The 27,622-nt window shown below is 46.9% G+C and overlaps 1 protein-coding gene across 3 annotated transcripts in view; it reads left to right on the top strand.

The window, feature by feature from the left end:
- The first annotated feature begins 4,433 nt into the window (after positions 1 to 4,433).
- The window catches only part of N4BP1 (NEDD4 binding protein 1), a 50,363-nt gene continuing 27,174 nt past the window's right edge, over positions 4,434 to 27,622 (top strand). Inside the window, exons 1-6 of one of the 3 annotated variants that reach the window (XM_063945585.1) lie at positions 4,434 to 4,659; positions 5,946 to 5,981; positions 10,279 to 10,586; positions 11,936 to 13,428; positions 14,507 to 14,637; positions 23,983 to 24,079. In XM_063945585.1, coding sequence (XP_063801655.1) covers positions 10,329 to 10,586; positions 11,936 to 13,428; positions 14,507 to 14,637; positions 23,983 to 24,079 — 1,979 coding nt within the window. In that variant the 5' untranslated portion in view covers positions 4,434 to 4,659; positions 5,946 to 5,981; positions 10,279 to 10,328. The remainder of the gene's footprint in view (positions 4,660 to 5,945; positions 5,982 to 10,278; positions 10,587 to 11,935; positions 13,429 to 14,506; positions 14,638 to 23,982; positions 24,080 to 27,622) is intronic. The other 2 variants (XM_063945584.1, XM_063945586.1) reach the window with 2 other exon arrangements.

Below are 27,622 nucleotides of genomic sequence, written 5' to 3'. Positions count from 1 at the left end.
CTGGTATCACCATAGAACCATTGTCCCCCCGTGTGGCAGACGGCAGTCTCTATACGGCGGAAGGGGGGGGGGGGGGACTTACCAGAAAGTTTATTCCCATAGAGACTTCCTGGTGAGTACACACTCTCACTGCCCTTACATCCCCTCTCCCATTTCCTTGCCGTATTGTGTGGGTTAACTGAAATTGCTGCTGAGGGGAACACGTGCCTGCTGCTGAGGGCTACACATGTACCGCTGTGTGGCCGCTGGGGACCCCTTCAAACAGCGTGCCGCCTCATTTCTAAAGAGGGCCCGTAGCAACACCTCTCATATTCGCCAAGCCCCCCATTAGTACCAGGGCCTGTGGCCGCTCTCTACGGCCATGAGCAACAATCATAGGCGTGCGCAGATGACGACGCAGGGGTGCCACTCCGGACTTCCCCCCTCCGCCGGGTATCATACTACCTCCTCCACCCCTTGCACTGGGACATAGGGGGTAATTCCAAGTTGATCGCAGCAGGAAGTTTGTTAGCAGTTGGGCAAAACCATGGCCCTCATTCCGAGTTGATCGGTCGCAAGGCGAATTTAGCAGAGTTACACACGCTAAGCCGCCGCCTACTGGGAGTGTATCTTAGCATCTTAAGATTGCGACCGATGTATTCGCAATATTGCGATCACAAACTACTTAGCAGTTTTAGAGTAGCTCCAACCTTACTCTGCCAGTGCGATCAGTTCAGTGCTTGTCGTTCCTGGTTTGACGTCACAAACACACCCAGCGTTCGCCCAACCACTCCCCCGTTTCTCCGGCCACTCCTGCGTTTTTTCCGGAAACGGTAGCGTTTTCAGCCACACGCCCATAAAACGCCGTGTTTCCGCCCAGTAACACCCATTTCCTGTCAATCACATTACGATCGCCGGAGCGATGAAAAAGCCGTGAGTAAAAATACTATCTTCATTGTTAAATTACTTGGCGCAGTCGCAGTGCGAATATTGCGCATGCGTACTAAGCGGATTTTCATTGCGATGCGATGAAAAATACCGAGCGAACGACTCGGAATGAGGGCCCATGTGCACTGCAGGGGAGGCAGATGTAACATGTGCAGAGAGAGATAGATTTGGGTGGGGTGTGTTCAATCTGCAATCTAATTTGCAGTGTAAAAATAAAGCAGCCAGTATTAACCCTGCACAGAAATAAAATAACCCACCCAAATCTAACTCTTTCTGCACGTTATATCTGCCTCCCCTGCAGTGCACATGGTTTTGCCCAACTGCTAACAAAATTCCTGCTGCGATCAACTTGGAATTACCCCCATAGACTGCTCACCTGTGCTGCCCAGGTGACCAGCCTATGTCCTGGACAAGGAGGGGGAGAGTTGACCATAATGCGGCGGAGGGGGAAAGTCTGGAACAGCACCCCCATGTCGGAATCTGTGCACGCCTATGAACGCAATAACGTGGAACATTAACTTCTAGGGTTGACCTATGGCTGCAGACAGGCTGCGGCAGAAGCTACGCTGTCACCATGTTTCTCTATGTAAGTGATTGCAGCTGAAGGTAGATACATGCCTCAAAAACATCCATGACCTGACTTTTTTTTTTTGCCGCTACTCCCACGTAAGGACCCCCGAATGGTGCTTTCCTGTCAATCATTCTGCGTTAAAAATCTCACTGTGAGCGTGATCGCGAAGGTACTTTGGCGGGTGTGCAGTGCGATCACGGCACGCGCACAGTCTGCTGATAATCGCTTTACGTTTTGCGCACAGAGATGAGTTCGGCCCCAAGTACCAACCACAGCAGTGTGTTTATAAGACCAGAGCCTTAGCAGAACGTAGACAACCTTGGTAAAAAATGAAGGCCCCCATTAGACCACTTTGCACCAGCACCAATCCCTGCCAGCATACTGGCAATCCAGGACAATTCATTATAAATTCACCAATGAACATGTAAGTAAAGTGTTTACATGTTAATAGTTGTGTTTCCATTTAGTATGAAGGACAGCACAGAGTAAGTGGCACATAGTACTGCTCAGCATTACTGCACAGCACTGAGGTGCGCCGGTATACTGTGCGCCGGGATCCAGTCAGTCGGCATACAGAAGACCACCCCTTCAGATCAATTCCCGACCAAGTCCCTATCAGTGCAGAGTTTGTATGTTCTCCCCATGTCTGCGTGGGTTTCCTCCGAGTGCTGTAGCTCCTCCCACACTCCCAAGAACATGCTGGTAGGTTACTTAACCCTAGTGTATATGGGGTATATGCAATTGCGGTCGAATTCCCGAAATTGTCGAAAAACGGGACTGCGGATAGGGGGCTGATAGCCTTGAGAAAATGTAAAGAATATTGTTTTATTCCAGTAGTACTACAAGTCCCAGCAAGCCTCCCCCGCAAGCTGGTACTTGGAGAACCACAAGTACCAGCATGCGGGAGAAAAACGGGCCCGCTGGTACCTGTAGTACTACTGGAAAAAAAATACCCAAATAAAAACAGGAGACACACACCTTGAGAGTAAAACTTTATTTCACACCTGCCGACACACACATACTTACCTATGTTGACCCGCCGACTGCCACGTCTCCTGATCCGACGATCCGGGGTACCTGTGAATAAAATTATACTCACCTCAATCCAGTGTCCAGATATAAATCCTCGTACTTGGCAAAAAAAATAAACGAACACCCGACCAAGCCGGACTGAAAGGGGTCCCATGTTTACACATGGGACCCCTTTCCCTGAATGCAGAGACCCCCCGTAACTGCTGTCACAGAAAAATGCAGAGACCCCCCGTGACTGCTGTCACAGAAAGGTCTCTTAAGCCAATCAGCGAGCGCAACGTCCTGGCACTCTGCTGATTGGCTGCGTGTCTGAGCTGTCAGACAGCGCATCGCAAAGCCTCTCCATTATATTCAATGGTGGGAACTTTGCGGTTAGCGGTCAGTGTGTCACCTGCAATATGTGTGTCCGTGTGATAGGGAATATAGATTGTAAGCTCCACTGGGGCAGGGACTGATGTTAATGGCTGAAATACTTTCTGTAATATGTCTGTACTTTATAATAAACAAGATGCTGTAGGTAAAAATAGAACTAGTTTTGCAGATCTACACATGCAGGAAGAATGAGTAGTTAAAATTACCATCATGTCATCAGTCCATGACTCAGTGAATTGGGCAATTCCCATTCACATACCTGTCCTCTTTATAGCCATGAGTCATTTTGCATTTGCAAAGTAGCAAAGACATCATGAATGCTGCCTGTAGTCTTGGTTTAATATGGAACACTTATTTTGGTGCTGGTGGATGGAAATTGTAGCATATATTATTATGGTCAGTAAGTCCCATTCAGCAATTCACTGAAAGTTTTTCTATCGTGATGTAGTTGAGATCCCGGGGTTTGGGATTCTGGCAGTCAGAATGCTGGCGACGGAACACAGACACCTTTCAGAATGTCGACCTTGGCATCCCAAAAGCCGTAATCCTGAATGTAAGTATGCCTGGGAGGGTTAGGGCTAGGCTGTGGGTGAGGGTGTTTAGACTGCGGGGGGGAGGGTGGGGTGGGGTGGTTAGGTTTAGGATGTGTGAAGGAGGGAGGGGGGTTGCTTTTTACCCCTTATGGGCACAAACCTAACGGCTAATTGCAGGGGCAAGGTGATTCAGTTAGGAGTGATTCATCCGCGTGTGAATCCCTAAGAGTGGACTTTTCCTCGTAGCTTCAGGAACTGCGAAAGAAAGGCACCATCGGGGATCCATGCATGGGGAAAACCCATTGATTCTGCAGTTTACGCCGAATAATTGAGTTTCGGCATTCCCAACATGACCCTCTCCAGGAGGGACACAATGCTCTGCTCCTGGACTTTTCTCTTAATGTATGATTGCCGGCACCTGTGTTGAACAGGTTAATAGATAAGAAAGGTGTTCAGCACAGGTGATGGCAATCATAAATTAAGAGGGAAGTCCAGAAGCAGAGCATTGTGTCCCTCCTGGAGAGGATCATGTTGGGACTGAGGTATGTGAATATATGCCTGTTGCACCCTCAGCCCTGGTGGCTCACAGAAAGCACACGTGGTCAATTCACCCGTACCCACTTTGCCAGTCTATTTCATAAGCTTGTTGGCATAGGTACAATTCATATTTGTGTAAGGTATATCATTTTTGTACAATGTTAACTGAGAAGAAATCCAACTTGATATAATTGTTTTAATACAACATGCCCTGAATAAAAAGCTGGAGCATAAATAAAAAGGGAAGAATATCGAAGATGACATGACTTCAGGAGCCCGCGAGGGTACTTTTCGGGTACCCTGTTCGCCCGTAGCTCCTCCCCCTGGTGACGTAGCTCCTCCCCCTCAATACGTCACAAGGTCCCTTCAGCCCCTCCGATATAGAACCAACCATGACTTCAGCCTCGTCAATCATGTAGCTGTGTGATGTTTTAGTTGTCTGACGTCTGACATTTTTCCGGAGAATGAGATCCGTTGACGTCTACGCCCCGGGCTCAGCAGTAATGGCGGCTGTAGCGGGGACACCCCTAGTGTCTGGATGTGTTTTACGCGCGGTGCGCGGTGGCGCCTGGGAACCCGGAAGTGTTTGATTAGTAACTGCTGATCTGCTTCTTCTCGAGCTCACAGTCACATAGATCATCAGAGACCGGAGTTCCCGGCAGCCGGCGACGACTCCTGCATGGCCCCGTAAGTAACTGCTAGACCTCTGCCCCTGGTGACCCACCTCTCAGCCACTGTACCCACAGTGTGGGGGCCCACCTTACAGTCACTGCACCCAGGGAACTGTCCCCACTCCAATGCCCGTTCTGCCACCACTGCCCCCCCTTAGGGACCCAACTTTCAGCCACTGCACCCAGAGTGTGTGGACCCCCTCACTATCAATACACCCATACACTGGACCCCCTCCCCCCTCCATTGCAGCCATGGCACCCAAATTCAGGGCTACTACACCCATGTTCTGTGCCCCTCTTCCTCTCTCCACTGCCACTAATCCCATATATTGGATCCCTTCTTCTCTGGGCTACAATTTTTTTTTTTTTTTAATATTGTTTACAAATTAATATTTAAAAAAACAAATAGCCATATTGTTCTCCTACAATCTTTAATACACAACAGGATGAGAGAAGAATACACAACAGGATGAGAGAAGAAACCCGACAAAAGTGCTGCCTCGCGGCCGGCGCAAGGCTGATTCTATCGGGAATCAGCCTCGTGCCGGGGAGTTAAGTCGGAGAATGCCCGTTCTCCCGACAATTCAACCTGTTTAGGCGGCGAGAACGGGCCATCGCCGACTTAACTGGAGCTGAATAGAATAGCGTCGGGAGCTAATTACCGGTGCTATTAATAAATTGCCGAATTAAATCGACCCCATAGTTACAGAACCTGTAAGAAGTATTGGATGGGCAAGTAATTAGTAATTATCTATAGATATCTTGATGTAAGTATATCACTTTGCAATATTTTTAGATTACGCACTTGTGCAGAATAATACTAGTAATTCCAGCTTTCTTTGGCAAAACGATGACTATAAGTAACCACAATGAAACATAGAATAGAACAGCAGATAAGAACCACCTGGCCCATCTAGTCTGCCCCCTTTTTTTTTATTTTATTTTTTACCTTTAAGTAATTTCAACCGTATTTAAACCTTAGTTCATTGTAAGTATATTCGTATACCTATATCAAGCATATTTAAATTGCGTTTAAGCGCTTGAGGATTTTGTGGTCACAGGTAATGAGCCCCTTATGTAGATCATGCTGTCTGGGGATCTTGTACCCCTGAGTTGTAGAAAGTAATCCTCGCTGAGTGATCATATGCTGGATTCATTTCCCATTTATACCCCTGAGTCATTGGCTCATTTTATAGAACATGTTGGTTTAATGTTAGTTTGTTAATAAAATGACTACAATTTTTAACCTTTTTGAATCTTTTATAAATATGCTCTCATGTGCTTCATCTGTTGTGTTTGCAGTATGGCTTGTGCTCACCCTCCTGCAACTTTTGCTAGGTACAGTACATTACTTATCATTCTCACTTCTGCCATCTCTGATTTTCCTTTGTCATGGGTTTTAGTGCAAAATGTGTTTATTGAAAAAAAACACAAGTACAGTAACATACAGACAATCATGGCAATGAACATTGTCGTAGAGTGGCTGAAGGTCTGTTTAGCCACCGTAGCCATTGGTGGGAGAGCCTATATCAAAGTTATGCAACAACACAACTATCGGATAAATACTAAGTAATGTCAGCCGTGAGTGAAATTACCTCCTTCGAATATGACTGGAGTAAGGGGCATGACCGCCGTATATGGAGCGCGTTCCCTGGGCCGGAAGAGCAACGCCAACAGGGGTCGGGGAGACCAAGATCCATTTTCGAAAGAATGTCAGGGCATCTGTACCATCAATTTGTACTGGGTCTCAACTACCAGTGTGCTGGGGGAGCAAGCGTTGGCCAGCTTGAATATTTTCTCCCAGACATCTCCCCCGGTCTCCCATCCGAGGTTTCTGTCCCACGACTCAGTAAAGGAAGGGGGAGCTGAGGTAGAGTCTGCCAAGAGCATGTTGTATAGTAAAGAGATTGAATGAGCCGGGGGCGACGGGCCGTCGCAGAGGCTTTCGAACGGTGTGAAGGCCACAGGCCTCCTTCCAAGAGTACCTTGGGAAACCAAAAAGTGCCGGACTTGCAAGTAACGCCAAAAATCCCCAGATGGTAAGCGCCATTTCGCCTGTAAGTCCGAGAAGGAGACAACCCCACCCCCATCCACCAGCTGCCCGACCCTACAGAGTCCTAGTCCATACCAGTGCTGAAAGGCCTGCGGATCTATTCCCGGGGGGAATCGTTCATTAAATAAGAAAGACAAGTAAGAAGAAGTCGACGAGGATATGGAGGGGAGTTTTCTCACCACCTTCCAACACGCCAAAGTGTGGGGTGGGAGATGGCTGGGGGGGTATGTAGCCACGGGGCAACAGCAATAGGCAGGGCGAGCACCTGGTTCTCAATCTGCACCCACTGTTTCGATGAAGCAGCTCTGGACCACCAAAGGATCCGTTGGAGGTGACAGGCCTGGTAGTAACCGTGTATATCTGGCAGACGAAGGCCGCCTTTACCTCTCTGCCGAACCATCGTGGAGAACTTCAGGCGGTTGTCATGGGTTTTATAAGTGTAGTTTGGTCTTGTGGGCTAAGGGACTGATTCAGAGTTGGATGTATATCCCGTCGCAGCTGTGTCTTTGTATGCAGCGGTACTGAGGAAATCTGCCAATGCCTCAGCCGTTGAGAATTGTACAGAGATGTGGCGTCTCGAATCTGCCGCTTGCGTACAAAGACATCATAATGTTCTTTGCAGTTAAGCTGCCAGTAAAACTTTGTACAAAGATGTAGTCAGGTTGCAACATCAGCACTCCTGCATTTCAAAGGAATGATGCCAATCTCGTACAGGGAGTTCTGACATTTATTTCAAAATATAGCTACGGGATTGAAAATAGGCAGATAAAGGGATGGAAACCTGTGGATGTAATTCCTTAAGGCTGGACAGGTCAAAGACTGAGTAACAATCCGCAACCAAAAATTGATGCACCAAATGAAGTTCCTGGAGGTGCCAAGTAGTAATAACATTGTCTGCAGCCGCATCGTGGAAGTCCTCATTATGAATCAGAGGCAACAAAATAGACCTAGTACACGACAAACCCAACCTTCTGCGAGAAATGTGCCAAGCCAAATAAGGGGTATAAAGCAAAGGGTGATCTCTCACCGCCACCGGAAAAGAGGCCATTGGTTTATGAAGCAATGCAACCAAAGTAATATCCGAGAGAAACGCTTGATCCAAAGACTTAGACATAATTCTCTCCGTCCCCTATCCAGTAAAGCTTTAGCGTGCTGGCTGAGAGCTACTCTTCGCTCCCCGGCCCGCAGCTGCTGCGGCCCGCCACCCATTTGGTCCGGTCACGCCTGCGTTGGCTGGACCGCGCCCACGAAACGGCGGCCAAACACCGTCGTTCCGCCCTGCCCAGCGACCGCCTCTGCCTGTCAATCAGGCAGAGGCGATCATAGCGGCCCGACGGATCTTCGGCCTTCTGGCATGCACAGTTTTGACCTGATCGCACCGCTGCGATAAACTGCAGCGTGCGATCGGGTCAGAATGACCCCCAATAACTTGTTGCAATTTCAGCAACGAAATCCTGGGATGTTTGCCGGCCCATATATATTTGGTAATAGCCCTTTCAATAACCGCAATATCACATTTAGTTCAAAGAAAAGGCAGCATCTTGGCCAGGTAGAGGAGCCTGGGAAAGGAGACCATCTTAAATAGATGACAACGGCCAGTATAGGAGAGTGGCAAATGTTTCCATTGATCAAAATCGGACGCAGTTGAGTAATGTAATGAGAAAAATTTTGCATAGTAAAGATCTAAAAGATCTCTGGGAAATCGCAGAACCAAATACTCTGAAGCCCAACAAAAAGGGAATAAAGAAACATCTCCCAATCCCCCCCCCCATCCCCAGCCCAGCTGCGCATCAGGGTGCAATGCTAGCACCTCTCCATGAAAATAAACAAGAAAACCTGAAATATCATGAAAAGTACTCCATATGGTTTGTACACCAGGCAGAGCTAATCTTGGGTTAATAAAATATAAAAGCGGATCATTGGCAAAAGCCGACCTCTTCACCTTCACATTGCCCAGTACCACTCCCTGCCAAGAGACGTTGTGAAAGAAAGTACGAATTAAATGGCTAAACAACAATGGGGATAAGCGGCCGCCCTGACGGGTCCCCCTAGACAGAAGGAAAGAGGGTGAATTGGGCCTCAGGAGAGGAATACAACATTCTAAATATCCCTATAAAATCAGGGCCAAAGTACTGAATTTGTAGTATTCTCAAAATATGTGACCAGGAAACAAGATCAAAAGCTTTTTGTCTGCGTCGCAGCTAACAATAATAGCCTATTACCAAGCTGACGTATACGGTGCACGGCTGCCACCAACATGCGTACGTTCTGCACGGAAGTACGTCGCTTAACAAATCCATTTTAAGTCTAGGGAGAATTGACTGCAAACGTTGAGCCAGTAATTTTAGTCAATATTTTTAAGTCCCGATCTAACAAAGAAATGGGTTTATAGGATTGTACTTGGTTAGGGTCTTTCCCTGGCTTCGGAAATTCCACAATCCAAGCCTCCGGAAAAGTACGTAAAGGCCGAGTTCCCGAGAGTAGAGAATTTGGGGAGCAAATGGTCCTTTAACATTGATAGTATTCCGCCCTGAAGCGTTCTGTGCCAGAGGATTTTCCTTTTTAACTAAAGATTTAATAATAGAAAGCCGTTCCTGGTCAGTCACAGGTGAAGTTAAAGAATCCCTTTCCTCATCGTCGGTGAGCTACGGCAAATCAGCCTTCCGAAGGAACTGCATACACTCAAGAGGCTGATCTGGAGGTCTTCATAAAGGTGTTTGTAATAAGTCTGGAATACCTCAGAAATTTCCAGCGTGTCCGTAGCCATGGACCCTGAGGGGGGGATACAATTTGCAGGATATGTGAGGGCATGGCATGAGAGCGCATCAAATTGGCCAATAATCTCCCTGATTTTATTCTTTGTTTTCATAATTCATGTTACCGTATTTGTAGTGGTGCAGAAATCCTGTCCTCTTGGTTACCTTATATACCTGAACACATGTTATAGCGGAACCAGAGCGATGTACTACTTTATGTTGAAATACCTAAGTCTTCAGTTCTGTTCCTGTGTCGCTATCAGTCTGTCCCCTGCTACCCAACAACATGGGTTCTATTGCCAATATATAAACAAAGGGATGTGAAACAGAACTAGCGAAACAATGTCTCTTATAAATAAATAAATCAATTTTACATACATACATACATACATACATACATACATACATACATACATACATACATACATACATACATACATACATACATACCGGTATATATTTTATATTTTCATAATACATAATTTATTTTAGTATAAATGATATTGCACGGGGTGCTCCACAATGGTAACATTGCATGTTCCACGAATATGTTCAATAAGGCCATTCAGACCAGACAGAGGGCACTCGCCATTCTTAAAATCCAACAGTCTCTATTAGGAAGTCATCATTTAATATAAAGACTTTATATTACATGATGACTTCCTAATAAAGACTGTTGGATTTTAAGAATGGCGAGTGCCCTCTATCTGGCCTTATTGAACATATTAAGTATGTATGTATGAATGTGTGTTATTAGTACAAGCCCTGTGTTGGAGAATTCTAAATCCTTAATATGCCTGTCATGCCTTTTTATTTTCTTTGCCAGATCCGCAGTATCCAGCATGTCCAGGGTTCCAGACTAAGCGCATACAAGGCATGGCTAACATCCACGTTCAAATCAAGGTGGACGATGAGGCCCTCTGCAAAGATCTGGTGGATGAATTCACAGCTCCCGGGGACCAGAGGAGCATGCTGGAGCGGAGCCGTGCCCTGGTGCACACTCTGTTCCCGGTGCTGTTTACAGTGCTGGGGTCTTTGGAGAACATCCCCTGCAAGGACGGAGAAGAGACAAAAAGCCCCGGCCGGATCTGGCTGCAGCTTAAGGGCAAAAGAGATGCGGTGCACAAAGCCAAGGTAGTGTGTCTGTATCCTTCCCGGCATTCCCTGTACAGTGGTATAGGAAGGAATGGAGCACGGCAGGCCTGGATTAAGAGCAACAATGTTCTTAAATATGTAAAAGTATAAAATTTGCATCATTTTGTGAGAAAATTAGAAATACTTCATTACTTATTTGTGGCCAAGTGCTTGGGTGGCTGGTCATCCTCATGATGATGGGCCTATTTTAATTGGGAGGCCTGGGTGCTGTGGCTCCATCCGCCCCATCGTTAATCTGGCCCTGGACCATGGCTATGCCATTTCATATTTACTTTGGTAGAGAAGTCAGTGAAGATGTACCTCAGAATACAAATTCAAGTACAACTTCAGTCCTCTGACTCCTTCTCAGAACATAATTGGGATGTAGGGCTTAGTCGGTCATCTTAAGGTTTACTATATATAATTATGTGGGTATATACCTAATCTGTCCCTGAAATAGCCTGAGACGTGTGAGTAAGATTACGCCTCCTCCTGTTCCGTATTTGTGTTTTACCTTTTTAGTTGCAGTTCTGTTTTATCTCCAGAGATGGGTCTTCCCAACACATTCCACTTTCCCGTAGAAGAAAGGCTGGCACGCAACACTAGATCTTGTATTCTAAAGGATATTATATTTCAGTCACGCACAGCTCAGTTTTTTTTATTTTAATCTGTGATCGGTATTAAGCCTGGAGAAGTGCTAAAGCAGTGATAAGTGGAAGGTGATAATGCACCAGCCAATCGGCTCCTAACTGTCATTTTTCAAACCCGTAATGATTGGCTGGTGCGTTATCACCTTCCACTTATCACTGCTTTAGCACGTCTCCAGGCTTAATGCATCTGCCCTATGGTTCCCTCAGAGGCAAAATTGGTGCAGTTGACCAGTGGCTGTAAACACTGACCAGTCACAGGCCACTGCTGGAGAAGCTTATAAGAAATTAGATGATGAGATGTTTCTCCCACACGTGCAGCAATTTGTGGTCAGTTTAAGTTCACTATGGCCAGTTCTACTATTGTTCCCAAATTTGGTCCTCAAGGCACCGTAACAGGCTATCCATCGTCGAGCACAGATAGTTAAAGCTAATTGTTTGAGGTACTCATTAAGACACCTATGCTCAAGCCTTAAAACCTGGACTGTTGGGGTGTCTTGAGGGTCGAGTTTGGGAACCTCTGATCTAGCCCCAATCCTACCTTAGTTAAAGTTTTTGAGATGCTCCACTGCAGAGCGTATCTATCCTGCCTTGGGTGGGAAGAGGGAGCAAAGGGTCCACAGCGAGATTACCCGTACCTCAAACACGCCTACACACACTTGTGGATGAATGTGCCTTTACGATCCTCTTTCTTTGTTGCAGGAGTATGTTAAAGGCCTCTGTGAACCGGAGATGGAGGAAAAGGAACCTTACCCCAAAGAGATGCATTGCATCTTTGCTGGCGCCAAGAATTTATTCCTCAACCGTCTCATTACGGACACTAGCGCCAACATCTCTGTATTGGAAATTGGGATCCTTAGCATTAAAGGAGGAACAGAACCAGTTGTCATGGCTCAGAGTCGCATACAGCAGTTTGTCCGGCTTTTCCGAAGCAATGAAAGCCTACCCCATTACAGGGAATCGGAGGTAAAACGGAGGTTTAAACTTCTTGTTGAAGTCCACGCTGATTATTATACGATGGATTTATTGCTACTACCCAGTGCCCTAAAGGAGGAGTTGTTGAGCCTTGTGTCAAATGACAATAGTTTGTCGGCACAGGACGATCTGGATTGTGAGATAATTATGGTAAATTCCAGGACTAAAGACCAACCGCAAAGCGAACAGGACTCTGAGCAGACCAGAAAAAACAGATGGACCCCTGTGACCGAGCTGACAGATCAGTTGGATACAGTGTTTTCTTGTGTTCCGGAAACGAAGCCGAGCTCCTCGTGTGTTTTGCAATCCCAGCCGGATAGATCGTCTACAAAAAGAAGAAGCTCGGAGAATGAGGACAGGTGTCCGAAGAAACAGTTCTCAATGGAATGTATACAGATAGATGGTCCTGTCATCAAAAGTGCTGACAGTTCGGATGTCCCGATTATTGACTTACTGTCTGAGTCCATCAGCACGGAGGATTCAGTAATACTTCTAGATGATACAGACACTGTGAGTGCCGAAACGGAGTACAAAATTCTTGTGAATTTTTTTAAGACTATGGGATATTCCCAAGCTGTGGTGGAAAAGGTCATTTGCGAACTGGGACAATCTGAGGAACCTTTGAAGCTTCTTGAAGAAATAGAAAAAGCAAACAAAAAGTTGTGTGCTACCCTGGTCCAACCAGAGGACCACAGCACCGGGGTTCATCAAATGACTAAAAACCCCTCCGTACCCAAAGTAGAGTCTCAGCCACAGCAGGAGGTTACCATAGAACCAAATGTCAGTGCTGGGTTGTCCAACGTTGGACCTCTTTCAAAGCCGCCTTCAAGGATGACCAATCACTTGGGTAGCGTAGGATTGACGTCTCAAAGACTGGAGGCTGAAAGGGCTGCAGAAAATTATATTAGTTTTATACCGAGAGGTACATCGAGTCCTGTGAAGTGCGACCGTGTGATCCCAGAAAAGCCAGGACCTTCTTACCTCCCTCTGACGGTTAATCATACAAAGCAGGCGCCTGTCACATCCATCACCCCAAGTCATATAGTGAACCCCACAATCCCCGCACTGTGTGTGAGGCCGGTAACTCACGGGCCACCTGTAACTGGAGTACAAATATTTCTTCATGCCATAAAAACGCCGTACCACCTAGAGCTGAAGAATGAGCCAGGAAGAGGAAATCTGAAGCATATAATTATCGATGGAAGCAATGTTGCTATGAGGTCCGTATAGTTCTGGTTATTATTGAAATCGGCGGTGTTGCATCTACCAAGGTTTATGGAGGAACAGCATTGCTTGCCTCGTATGTTCTACTGATCCTTTGCCGAAAATAAATGTTGCTGGCTCAGTGGAAAGGTGGTGTTCCTAAGTCAGAATAGGAGATAAGTGGGTAGATGTATTAAACCTGGTGAAGGGATAAAGTGGTGCGTTCTCATTGTCCAATCAGCTCCTGTCAAGTTACAGGCTGGTTTTAAAAACTGACAGGAGCTGATTTGGTTGGTGGGTTATCGCCTTCCACTTTATCATTCACCAGACTTAATACATCTGGCCCACAGGGCCAGATTGACTAAGTCTTGGAAAGTGATAAAGTACCTGCCAAACGGCTCCTAACTGCCATGTTACAGGCGGTGATTGGCTGGTAGTTTATCTCTCTCCACTTTATCACTTTTCAAGGCTTAGTACATCTGGGTCATAATCAGAAACTATTACATATAGAGGTGATGTCTTGCTTATATCCCAGCTGTGAGTTCCGTACAAAAAAAAAATTACGTCTTGTGACTTATATAATTAGTCAGTAAATGGGACATTTTAAAGGTATAATAATAGTTATTATTAGTTGAATAAACAAGGTTGGTTTCTCAGCGAAGCTTCAGTAAATCCTTTGGGCAGAGACCATCCAGTATTCTGCCCTATTTTCATTCACGTGGCTTGATGTCTACGGTAATGTTGAAATGCATTAGTCACCCATTACACATTGGCTGGCTGCCTCCACCAATCAGTAGGACCCAGCAGCATCGCTGCGGCAGACAAAATGTGCGACTCACCGCTTCCTAGTGAACTGATAGGTTTCAGCACCTGGGTGACGGTATATAAGAGCTGAGCCATCAATCTTGAACGTTAGGAGGCACCTCAGGCCCAGGTTGTAGGTGAACGAGATCCTTCATTCAGTATGAGTCTGAAGAACACATGTACCTGAATCATTTGCCGTGCAATCATCACCCCCTGTATTTATTTATTCAGTTACCAAATGTATTTTCACCCCCCATTTAAATAACCTATAATTATCTCTACTTCAATTAGCCATGGTTTGCAAAGGTTCTTCTCCTGTCGAGGGATTGCAATAGCCGTGGACTATTTTTGGAAGAAAGGCCACAGAAAAATTACAGTCTTTGTTCCACAGTGGCGGACCAGACGCGATCCCAACATCACAGGTAACGCTTAGGTCTTACCCGTTTCCCAGTCACCTCTCTTGTACTGAATAATTCTTACATGATGCGTATTACAGTGATTATTTTAGTGGTTCATTTCTGAACAAATAACTGGCTGGCACATTTAAAAAAAAATTGGTGACAAGTGTTTTTGGAATACTAAAAAAGAGAGTTCTAGTAGACTTACCATTGTTAACTCTCTCTGCGAGGTACATTGGGTTCCACAGGGAAACATCAGGGTGTAGAGTGGATCTTGATCCAGAGGCACCAACAGGCTAAAGCTTTAGGCTGTCCCAGGATGCATTGGGGCCTCCTCTATAACACCGCCTCCAGGCACTGTGAGCTCAGTTTCGTTAACCAGTCCAATGCAGGAGCAGGTAAGAGCGAAGGTAGATGTTAGTCACACAGAAATACATTCTCACGACAGGAAAAGGGACTAGCGGCTAATGCCATACAAACCCATATAAGCTAGGTGCGTGAGGGTTGGCACCCTGTGGAACCAAATGTACCTCGCAGAAAGAGAGTTAACAATAGTAAGTCTACCATAACTCTCCTTTTCTGCAGTAGGTTACATTGGTTTCCACAGGGAAACATTGGGGATGTCCTAAAGCAGTTCCTCAAGGGAGGGGACTCGCATTAGTGAGTATGAGAACCCGGCGTCCAAAGGAAGCATCCTTGGAGGCAGAAGTATCAAAGGCATAGAATCTAATAAACGTGTTCACAGAGAACCACGTAGCCGCCTTGCACAATTGTTCTGCAGATGTGCCACGGCCGGCCGCCCAAGAAGGTCCAAGAGACCGAGTAGAATGGGCATTAATAGCAGCAGGAGCTGGGAGACCAGCCTGCGCATAAGCTTGTGCAATCACCATTCTAATCCACCTGGCCAAGGTTTGCTTATTCGCAGGCCAGCCACATTTGTGAAACCAAACAAAAAGGGAATCTGATCTCCTGATAGAGGCAGTCCTCTCCACATATATACGGAGAGCCCGTACCACATCCAAAGACCGCTCATTTGGAGGACAAATCAGAACAGATAAAGGCCGGAACCACAATCTCTTGGTTAAAGTGAAAAGACGACCTCACCTTGGGTAAATAACCTGCGCAAGTTCTAAGAACTGACCGGTCACGATGAAATGTTAGAAAGGGTGGACGACAGGACAATGCGCCTAAGTCCGACACCCTTCTTGCAGAGGCAATAGCCAGTAAAAACAAGACCTTGGCCGTGAGCCATTTAAGGTCCACCGTCTCAAGAGGTTCAAATGGAGACTCTTGCAGGGCATTCAGGACAGCAGACATCCCATGGAACCACAGGAGGGACATGGGGAGACTGAATCCGTAAGACACCCTGAGTGAATGTATGAATGTCAGGTATAGATGCAATTTTTCTCTGAAACCATACCTACAAGGCAGATATGTAAACTTTGAAGGGGGCCAGACGAAGGCTAAGTCCAGGCCTCTTTACAGAAAAGCCAGAATTCTGGAAGTTCTGAATCTGTATGCATCATAAATCTTATCAGCACACCAGGTGAAATAAGAATTCCAGACCCTGTAATAAATCTGAGCTGAAGTCGGTTTACAGGCTTTTAACATAGTTTGGATGACCACCTCAGAGAATCCTTTGGCTCTCAGGAGTGATGCTTCAAGAGCCATGCCGTCAAAACCAGCCTGGCTAGGCCCGGATAAAGACAAGGGCCCTGTACGAGGAGGTCATGGCACGAGGAAGTAGAAAAGGACGCTCTTTCGATAGACCCTGCAGGTCTGAGAACCAATGCTGTCTGGGCCACGCTGGAGTGACTAGAAGTAGAAATCCTCCTTCTTGTTTGACCTTCCGCAGGACCGTACAAATCGTAGGAAGGGGTTCTTCACCGTAAGTGCAATAAGGATTTGGAACTCCCTGCCGGAGAAGATGATAATGGCGGACTCTGTAAATGCATTTAAAAACAGATTGAACAGTTTTCTAGATGAGAAGTATCCAAGGCTATAGCATTTAATATATTGACATTAAGTATATGGTTGTGATACGACATATAGTTGTTAATAGGTACGAATCCATTATTTCGGCTGGTGCATTATAATGTGCACTGCTTAATACAGAATACAGGTTGAACCCAATGGGCTTTTTGCCTCTTTTCAACCTCATTAACTATGTTACCGTGGGCAGGAGTGACACTGGAGGGAACATGTAGGGCAGCCGAAAGTTCCATGAAAATGCCAGTGCGTCCACGAACGCTGCTTGAGGATCCCTGGTCCTTGATCCGAAGACCGGAACCTTGTGATTGTGTCGAGATGCCATCAGGTCTACATCTGGTAGGCCCCACTTGTCCACTAGGAGTTGAAAGACATCTGGATGAAGACTCCACTCTCCGGCGTTCACGTCCTGGCGACTGAGGAAGTCTGCTTTCCAGTTTAGGACTCCTGGAATGAACACTGCTGATATTGTTGGCAGATGGTGTTCTGCCTATCAAAGGATTTTTGACACTTCCATCATAGCCATGCGGCTTCGAGTGCCACCTTGATGGTTTATGACCGTACTTGAACCGGCCTGTTCTGTACCATAGGCAGGGCGAGAGCGCATTGAATACCACCCTCATCTCCAGAATGTTTGTTGGGAGGAATGATTCCTCCTTGGTCCAGCGACTCTGGAAAGAGTGTTCCTCCAAGACTGCACCCCATCCCCTCAGACTGGTGTCCGTTGTCAGCAGGACCCAGTCGGGGATCCAGAAGGGACGGCCCTTGCTCAATTGCTGGTCCTGTAGCCACCAGGTCAGCGACAGGCGAACCTCCGGAATCAAAGTGATCATGTGAGATCTGATCCGATGAGGTAGGCTATCCCACTTGAAAAGGATTAACCTCTGTAGAGGGCGAGAATGAAATTGAGCGTACTCTACCATGTCGAATGCCAACACCATCAGGTCAAGAACTTGCATCACCGAGTGTATCGACACTCTGGGGTGACAAAGGAAGCATCTTATCCTGTCTTGAAGTCTCAGGACTTTGTCTGGAGACAGAAATAGTCATTGTATGGGGTAAATTTACTAAGATTCGTAATTTCCGAAAAAAGGTCAAAGTTCAATCACGAATGACATCGACAGTGTAAAACTGCAACTTTTTGAATTGATTACGATGGATTTACTAAGCTGTCGTATTCGGGTTTTTCTTTTCTTCCGATGTCGATGTCATTCGTGGTTTTTTACCTATTTTTACGGCAGTGATTAGCAAAACACTGCCGACTTTTTTTACAATCAATCTCGGCCGGATCTGTGTGATCCGTGCTGGGGTTTATTTTTTTATTTTTTTTTTAATTAAACACTGTAAAATAATAAAAAAAAAATGCGTGGGGTCCCCCCTCCTAAGCATAACCAGCCTCGGGCTCTTTGAGCCGATCCTGGTTGCAAAAATATGGTGAAAAAAATGACAGGGGTTCCCCCATATTTAAGCAACCAGCATCGGGCTCTGCGCCTGGTCCTGGTCCCAAAAATACGGGGGACAAAAAGAGTAGGGGTCCCCCGTATTTTTAAAACCAGCACCGGGCTCCACTAGCTGGACAGATAATGCCACAGCCGGGGGTCACTTTTATATAGTGCCCTGCGGCCGTGGCATCAAAAATCCAACTAGTCACCCCTGGCCGGGGTACCCTGGGGGAGTGGGGACCCCTTCAATCAAGGGGTCCCCCCCCAGCCACCCAAGGGCCAGGGGTGAAGCCCGAGGCTGTCCCCCCCCATCCAATGGGCTGCGGATGGGGAGGCTGATAGCCTTTGTTGTAAAAGAAAAGATATTGTTTTTAGTAGCAGTACTACAAGGCCCAGCAAGCCTCCCCCGCATGCTGGTACTTGGAGAACCACAAGTACCAGCATGCGACGGAAAAACGGGCCCGCTGGTACCTGTAGTACTACTACTAAAAAAATACCCAAAAAAAGACAAGACACACACACCGTGAAAGTAAAGATTTATTACATACATCCACACAAACATACATACATACTTACCTTATGTTCACACGCAGGTCGGTCCTCTTCTCCAGTAGAATCCAAGGGGTACCTGTTGAAGAAATTATACTCACGAGATCCAGGGGTCCAGGCTCCTCGGGAAATCCAGGGGTAATCCACGTACTTGCATAAAATAAGAAAACGGAAAGCCGAGCCACGAACTGAAAGGGGCCCCATGTTTTCACATGGGACTCCTTTCCACGAATGCCAGAAACCCACTCTGACTGATGTCTAAGTGGGTTTCTTCAGCCAATCAGGGAGTGCCACGTTGTAGCACTCTCCTGATCGGCTGTGTGCTCTTGTCCTCACTGACAGGCAGCACACGGCAGTGTTACAATGTAGCGCCTATGCGCTACATTGTAACCAATGATGGGAACTTTCTGCCCTGCGGTTGACCTAAAGTGACGTCACCGCTGAGCTGAAAGTTCCCATCATTGGTTACAATGTAGCGCATAGGCGCTACATTGTAACACTGCCGTGTGCTGCCTGTCAGTGAGGACAAGAGCACACAGCTGATCAGGAGAGTGCTACAACGTGGCGCTCCCTGATTGGCTGCAGAAACCCACTTAGACAGAAGTCAAAGTGGGTTTCTGGCATTCGTGGAAAGGTGACCCATGTGCAAACATGGGTCCCCTTTCAGTTCGTGGTCCGGACACCGTTTTATTTTTTTTTTTCAAGTACGTGGATTAACCCTGGATTTGCCGAGGAGCCTGGACCCCTGGATCTCGTGAGTATAATTTCTTCAACAGGTACCCCTTGGATTCTACTGGAGAAGAGGACCGACCTGCGTGGGAACTTAAGGTAAGTATGTATGTATGTGTGTATGTATGTAATAAAATTATACTTTCACGGTGTGTGTGTCTTGTCTTTTTTTGGGTATTTTTTTAGTAGTAGTACTACAGGTACCAGCGGGCCCGTTTTTCCGTCGCATGCTGGTACTTGTGGTTCTCCAAGTACCAGCATGCGGGGGAGGCTTGCTGGGCCTTGTAGTACTGCTACTAAAAACCATATCTTTTCTTTTACAACAAAGGCTATCAGCCTCCCCATCCGCAGCCCATTGGATGGGGGGGGACAGCCTCGGGCTTCACCCCTGGCCCTTGGGTGGCTGGGGGGGGACCCCTTGATTGAAGGGGTCCCCACTCCCCCAGGGTACCCCGGCCAGGGGTGACTAGTTGGATTTTTGATGCCACGGCCGCAGGGCACTATATAAAAGTGACCCCCGGCTGTGGCATTATCTGTCCAGCTAGTGGAGCCCGGTGCTGGTTTTAAAAATACGGGGGACCCCTACTCTTTTTGTCCCCCGTATTTTTGGGACCAGGACCAGGCGCAGAGCCCGATGCTGGTTGCTTAAATATGGGGGAACCCCTGTCATTTTTTTTCCCCATATTTCTGCAACCAGGATCGGCTCAAAGAGCCCGAGGCTGGTTATGCTTAGGAGGGGGGACCCCACGCAATTTTTTTTGTAAAAATAAGCACTTTCCCACCCCTTCCAACTGATATACATGCACGGATCTCATGGATCCCTGCATGCCTATCAAATCACGGGAAAAAAAAGCAGGTCTGTTCTGTTTTTTTTTTTTTTTTTAGCACTTTTTTACGAGTTGTAATTTTTCACGGCAGTGTTTTGTGTTTTTTTTGCTTTGCACTTCTTAGTAAATGACCGAGATTCATACTTAAACAGCCGCGTTTTGACCGATGGTGTATTCATTCGTAATTTTTTACCTGAACTTGGAAAAAATTACGAATGCCCTCATCACTGCCGTGATTAGTGCTTAGTAAATTACCGAGATGACACTTTGATGAAAAAACGGCATCTCGGTCAAAATCGGGAGCTTAGTAAATTTACCCCTATGTGTCCAGGAGTGCCCCCAGGTGCACCATGCTCTGAGCTAGGACCAGCGAGGATTTCTTCTAATTGATGAGCCATATGTGGGCTTGTAGGAAACTTACCGTCAGTTGTAGATGACTGGAGGAGGACATTGTGGGAGGTTACCAGAATCAGCAAGTCGTACAGATACGGCAGGATCCTGACTCCCTGGCGACGGAGATGGGCCGTCATTACGGCCATGACCTTTGGTGAAGATCTGAGGAGCTGTAGCCAGTCCAAATGGCAGAGCCTGGAACTGATAGTGGAGGCTGCCAATAGCAAACCGCAGATACTGCTGATGCAACATGGCAATAGGTATATGCAGGTACGCATCCTGTATATCCAGGGATACCATATAGTCTCCGGGTTCCCTAGCCAGTATAATTAAGCGCAGTGTTTCCATATGGAACTTGGACACTCTCTCAAACTTGTTCATTGATTTTGAGGTTGAGTATAGGCCAGAAAGACCCATTGGGTTTCGGAACTAGAAACGGGGCTCTCTGGGCCAGAGGAACCGGCACTACCACTCCTTTATTCAGTAGAGAACTCGCAACCTTTTGCAAAGCTTCTGCCTTTAATGGATCCGAAGGGATAACCGTGGTGGAAAACTGTCGAGGGGGACGTCTCTTGAAGAAGAATGCGTACCCGTGAGCGACAACTTCTCGCACCACATGCGTCTGAAGTGGTCATTAACCAGACCTGGGTGAACTGCAGAAGTCTGCCTCCCACCCTGGGGTCCTCCAGTGGGAGTCCCGCCCCGTCATGTGGTAGGCTTGTCCTGTTTAGAAACAGGCTGATGAGCCACCCAGGACTGCTTTGCCTTGGGCTTTGGTTTTGGGAGCACGAGATTGTCTCTGGTGAGTCTGACCTTTTGCTTTCCCTTCGAGGCCGAAAGGAACGAAAAGTGGTATCTTTTGCCTTCTGTGCAGAAGGATTAGTATTTGGGAGAAAGGCAGTCTTAACAGCTGCCAATTCAGACACTATTTTATTTGTCTTCCCCAAACAAAATGTCCCCCTTTAAAGGGAAGTACCTCCAAGGTCTTTTTGGAGTCTAGGTCCACCTTTCATGACCTCAACCACAGAATACGGCGAGCCAGGACAGATGTAGTCGACACCACCTTGTCTGCCAACACACCCACCCCAGAGTATGCCATCTGAATGCAATAGGCGGTGGTGGTAATGTGAGACAGATATTGTCCGATATAACCTCGGGCAGCTCTTCCTCTAATGCCTGAACTCATGCTTCAATTTCTTTTTGCAGCCCAAGAGGCTGCAATAGAGGGTCTATGTACAGCACTTGTAAGGGAGTAAATAGATTTCAGGCATCCCTCCACACGCTTATCTGTCGGTTCCTTCAGTGAAGTGACAGTGTTACAGGCAGAGTGGATGACACCACTAGGCGGGTGACATGAGAATCTACCGGCGGTGAATTTTCCCACTTGTTACATAACTCTGCAGGGAGAGGATAGCGAGCCAAGGCCCATTTAGACAGAGGGAATTTCTTTCCTGGATTAGACCAGGGCTCTTGTCTGATGTCCACCAAATGGTCAGAATGGGGTCATAGATTTTTAACCACCTTCTGCCATTTAAATATTTCAGTTTTCTTAGCCACAGTAGTGGAATCCTCATCAGTAATTTTGTAGGATTTGCTTAATAGCAACCACAGGGGCATTTACAATGGAGAATCCTCATCAGCAACACCTGATTCAGTGTGTGACAGGACAGTATGCTCCCTCTCCTCTTCAGATGAAACATCTGAGAGATTAGTGGATTGTGAGTCGGAAGTAGCCCGCTTAGATGACCCAGAGACGCTAGAGTGACCTGGAGTAGATTTTTGTCTGACCAAGGAATGATTTAATTGCTGCAACTGGATAAACAAATTTTCCGCCCAAGGCGGATTAACCATAGGGACATTTTGTGGCTGTAATGTCACAGGTGGTCCCATAGGGGGCGTAAGGCATTCCACCAGCGTACCCAGTAGGTTTGTGAACACAGCCCAGGGTGGCTCCTGATTGGTTACAGGAGCTGCGGACTGACAGGGAGTTGTATGATACATAGTACACAGACAATCATACACAGCTTCCCCCTGTGGTAAATCTTTGGCGCATGATGCAGGAGCGTCCAGACTTACTGCCCTTCTTGTTAGACATTGTACACAAATGCAACAACAGAGCGACTTAGTACGATAAAGCCAGACAGAGTACAATACCTGCAAATAAATCCGTTAGTATGCGACTGTAGACACCAGTACACAACACCTGCGAATAAATCCGGTACTATGTGACTGAGTACACAGTAGAATACACGTAATGGGTAAATACTGTGACGCACCTAGTCCCCTAGGGTACAGAATATAGTGATGGATATATCTGGGAAACACTGAAAGTGAAACTACACAGCAGATACAGGCACACACAGTCACAGGCAATGCAGTTAATTATCACAATAAAACAGCACGGTCCTAGACCGGAGGTATATATCAGAATACTCGTAGAATATATCCTGTAATAGGTACACTTTTTTTTTCTTAACTAACGCTCTCTGTATAAAGACATGTAAAATACTCAAGTGTCTGTAAAGTCACAGCGCTGTATACAGGCGGCTTTACAAGGGAAATCTGCAGTAGATGTTGCCCTGGGTCGGTGAGAGGCTACAGCTTCCCCTATGATGGACTTCCACCCCAGGTACTAGCGAGCCTTATTAAATGGGGCATTGGTACACCCGACCTGTGCTCTATTGCCCTGGTGGTCTAGTGGGGTTGCTGCTCGGTAACAGTGTCCACGCAAGCTCCGTGACCCGTCTCCCTAGGTAGTGGACGGAATGCGACTTAATGGCGGGTCCCACCTGGGGGACCCTCTTACCTCCTCCCTGTAGCAGCCACGCAAACCAGGAGAGCGACTGACAGTGTGCCTAAAGCCGGAGTGTCTCTGCCGCAAGTACCCGGGAACAGGCTGCGGGAGTGTGGGATGCCGCTTGGGAGGTGATGGAGCCGCAGCACAGAATGTCACACTGACATATCAGCACTGCGGCCCTGAAAGTCTTCTTAGAAAGCTTTTCAGGGCTGCCCAGTGCAGCCCACCTGTTAAGTGACCTGCTGCTGCAGACACCAACTGAAGCTGAGCTCACAGTGCCTGGAGGCGGGGTTATAGAGGAGGCCCCAATGCATCCTGGTACAGCCTAAAGCTTTAACCTGTTGGTGCCTCTGGATCAAGATCCACCCTACACCCCGATATTTCCCTGTGGAAACCAATGTAACCTGCTGCAGAAAAATAAATATCGCCCGAGCAGAGGATTTGTATAGTTTTCTTGACTTTCTGTATGTAGCAGACAGTTTATTCGCTATCTGGTAATTGAACTCATAACCGCGTTACTATGAGGCAGTAATTCTAACAACTGCACCCAAATTGTGCTGCCGATATGCACAGCTAAGGAACCATAATTATTTGGTAGCTCATTGCCGTGTCCTTCTAACCTGTCCTCTTGTTCCTTTTATAGAACAGTTCTTTCTACAGCAGCTTGAAGAGCTTGGCCTCTTGTCTTTTACCCCCGCCAGGACCATACTGGGATCCCGAATTGCATCGCACGATGACAGGTGTGTGCATCCCTCTGACCGCCTGTACTTGGCAATAATTAGTGACCTGTAACTAGGCTTATCCAATACTTTGTGTTTGCAAATTTTTTTTTTTTTCTCAACAAGGCCTTTATAGCACGCAGGAAGAACTCTTATATTTATTTTTGTCACTGGCCTTGTACACAGCCTGTCATAACTCCTGTTTGCATTAGAAAATGTGGAGACAAGTGGTGATCCATCCCTTTTATTCTGAGCTGCTGAAAACTCCAGTTACTATTCTGGTTTATCCTGCGGTTTGGTGGCTGCACAGCTCAGGGATGTAAGAGATTTTGCACTTCCCGAGCAGGGTTGTCCCCACGTCTTTTTGGGATGTCATTTATTTGGGACAGATGTAACTTTAAACATAAAAAAAATTCTATTTGTCTATCCTTAGGTTTTTATAATGCAGATACCATGACCTCCGCTGTGTGAATTTAAACCACCTTTACGGCAGCCATATTTTGGGTTCCAGTAGTTGTATTGTAATTGAAATTGCATTTGCACTGCTAATGATGATGGACAGATGGCTTGGATCATTATAAAATTTATTTGAGCTTTTGAAGCAAACAATGGAATTTTAAGTGTGGTATAAATGCAACCCATGTAAATGATATAAAGGGGCAGCCAATCAGCTCCTAACTGTCATGCTATGACTATTTGAAAATGACAGGAGCTGATTGTGTGTCTCTCTCTCTCTCTCTCTCTCTCTCTCTCTCTCTCTCTCTCTCTCTCTCTCTCTCTCTCTCTCACCTTTTCTGAGGTGAACCTGTAAGTTATTTAAAGGGAAAATAAAATCAATAGATTGGTGGTGTTCAATAAGTGTCCCTTCAGCTGTTGTGGAACTACGAATCCCAGCATGCTCTGCCGCTGTTTTAGCATGCCCTAATAGCCAAATTGTGGCAGGGTATTCTGGGATGAGTAGTTCCACAGCAGCTGGAGGAACATATTGAATACGCCATGCAACAGACCCTTTTTATTATTCTAATATCTGGTCATTTTCCATTCTGTCACATCTCAGAGCGTCTGTCCAAAGTCACAGTCTGGCGGAGCGAAACATTGTCCTGTTGTCTGCTATAGAAATCGTATTCTACCATTGCATCGGTAATGGTGCGGTGGAAAAACACCAGTAGCCAACTGTGAAAGTGATCAGAATAATCTTTCTTTTTCATCCACTAGGGGTCACTGGAGTACTCTTGGGATATGGACGGTGCGTAGCAGGGAAGGCACATTTAAATATTTAAATGAGCAACCCTCCTCTTCCTTCCTCCCATACTCCCAGGATCCTCAGTGTTTTTTATGTGTCCTCAGGGAAGCACATCATGAGCTGAAAGCTAAATTTTTGATTTTACTTTTTACACTTTTATTTCTCTGACGTCCTAGTGGATGCTGGGAACTCCGTAAGGACCATGGGGAATAGCGGCTCCGCAGGAGGCTGGGCACAAATAGAAAGCTTTAGTACTACCTGGTGTGCACTGGCTCCTCCCCCTATGACCCTCCTCCAAGCCTCAGTTAGATTTTTGTGCGCGAACGAGAAGGGTGCACACTAGGGGCTCTCCTGAGCTTCTTAGTGAAAGTTTTAGTTTAGGTTTTTTATTTTCAGTGAGACCTGCTGGCAACAGGCTCACTGCATCGAGGGACTAAGGGGAGAAGAAGCGAACTCACCTGCGTGCAGAGTGGATTGGGCTTCTTGGCTACTGGACACCATTAGCTCCAGAGGGACCGCTCGCAGGCCCAGCCTTGGAGCTCGGTCCCAGAGCCGCGCCGCCGGCCCCCTTACAGAGCCAGAAGCAAGAAGAGTCCGGCAAATCGGCGGCAGAAGACATCCTGTCTTCCACAAGGTAGCGCACAGCACTGCAGCTGTGCGCCATTGCTTCTCAGCACACTTCACACTCCGGTCACTGAGGGTGCAGGGCGCTAGGGGGGGGCGCCCTGAGCAGCAATAGAAACACCTTGGCTGGCTAAAAATACATCACATATAGCTCCTGGGCTATATGGATGAATTTTAACCCCTGCCAGATTTTCACAAAAAGCGGGAGAAAGGCCGCTGAGAAGGGGGCGGAGCCTATCTACTCAGCACACAGGCGCCATTTTCCCTCACAGCTCCGCTGGAAGGACGTCTCCCTGACTCTCCCCTGCAGTCCTGCACTACAGAAACAGGGTAAAAAAGAGAGGGGGGCACTAATTGGCGGGTTATTAACAATACAGCAGCTATAAGGGAGAAACACTTATATAAGGTTGTCCCTATATCTATATATAGCGCTCTGGTGTGTGCTGGCATACTCTCCCTCTGTCTCCCCAAAGGGCTAGTGGGGTCCTGTCCTCTATCAGAGCATTCCCTGTGCGTGTGCTGTGTCGGTACGTTTGTGTCGACATGTATGAGGAGGAAAATGATGTGGAGGCGGGGCAATTGCCTATAATAGAGATGTCACCCCCTAAGGAGTCGACACCTGAGTGGATGGCTTTATGGAAGGATTTACGTGACAGTGTCAGCTCCTTACAAAAGACGGTTGATGACATGAGACAGCCGACTAATCAGCTAGTCCCTGTCCAGGCGTCTCAAAAACCATCAGGGTCTCTAAAAAGGCCGTTACCTCAGGTGGTGGATACTGACGTCGACACGGATACTGACTCCAGTGTCGACGGTGAGGAGACAAACGTGACTTCAAGTAGGGCCACACGTTACATGATCACGGCAATGAGAGAGGTGTTAAACATTTCTGATACTGCAAGTACCACTAAAAAGGGTATTATGTGGGGTGTGCAAAAACTACCCGTAGTTTTTCCTGAATCAGATGAATTAAATGAGGTGTGTGATGAAGCGTGGGTTTCCCCCGATAAAAAACTGATAATTTCTAAAAAGTTATTGGCATTATACCCTTTCCCGCCAGAGGTTAGGGCGCGTTGGGAAACACCCCCTAGAGTGGATAAAGCGCTCACACGCTTATCAAAACAAGTGGCGTTACCGTCTCCTGATACGGCCGCCCTCAAGGAACCAGGTGACAGAAAACTGGAGAATATCCTTAAAAGTATATACACACATACTGGTGTTATACTGCGACCAGCAATCGCCTCAGCCTGGATGTGCAGCGCTGGGGTGGCTTGGTCGGATTTCCTGACTGAAAATATTGATACCCTGGATAGGGACAGTATATTGTTGACTATAGAGCATTTAAAAGATGCATTTCTATATATGCGAGATGCACAGAGGGATATTTCCACTCTGGCTTCAAGAGTGAGTGCGCTGTCCATTTCTGCCAGAAGAGGATTATGGACGCGACAGTGGTCAGGTGATGCGGACTCTAAACGGCATATGGAAATATTGCCTTATAAAGGGGAGGAGTTATTTGGGGTCGGTCTATCAGACCTGGTGGCCACGGCAACGGCTGGGAAATCCACATTTTTACCCCAGGTAGCCTCTCAACATAAAAAGACGCCGTCTTATCCGGCTCAGTCCTTTCGTCCCCATAAGGGCAAGCGGGCAAAAGGTTCCTCTTTTCTGCCTCGGGCAGAGGAAGGGGAAAAAGA

The sequence above is a fragment of the Pseudophryne corroboree genome, chromosome 11 (assembly GCF_028390025.1).
Source record: "Pseudophryne corroboree isolate aPseCor3 chromosome 11, aPseCor3.hap2, whole genome shotgun sequence".
Lineage (NCBI taxonomy): Eukaryota > Metazoa > Chordata > Amphibia > Anura > Myobatrachidae > Pseudophryne > Pseudophryne corroboree.
The sequence above is the reverse complement of the archived record's forward strand: the minus strand, read 5'-3'. Positions and strand labels throughout refer to the sequence as shown.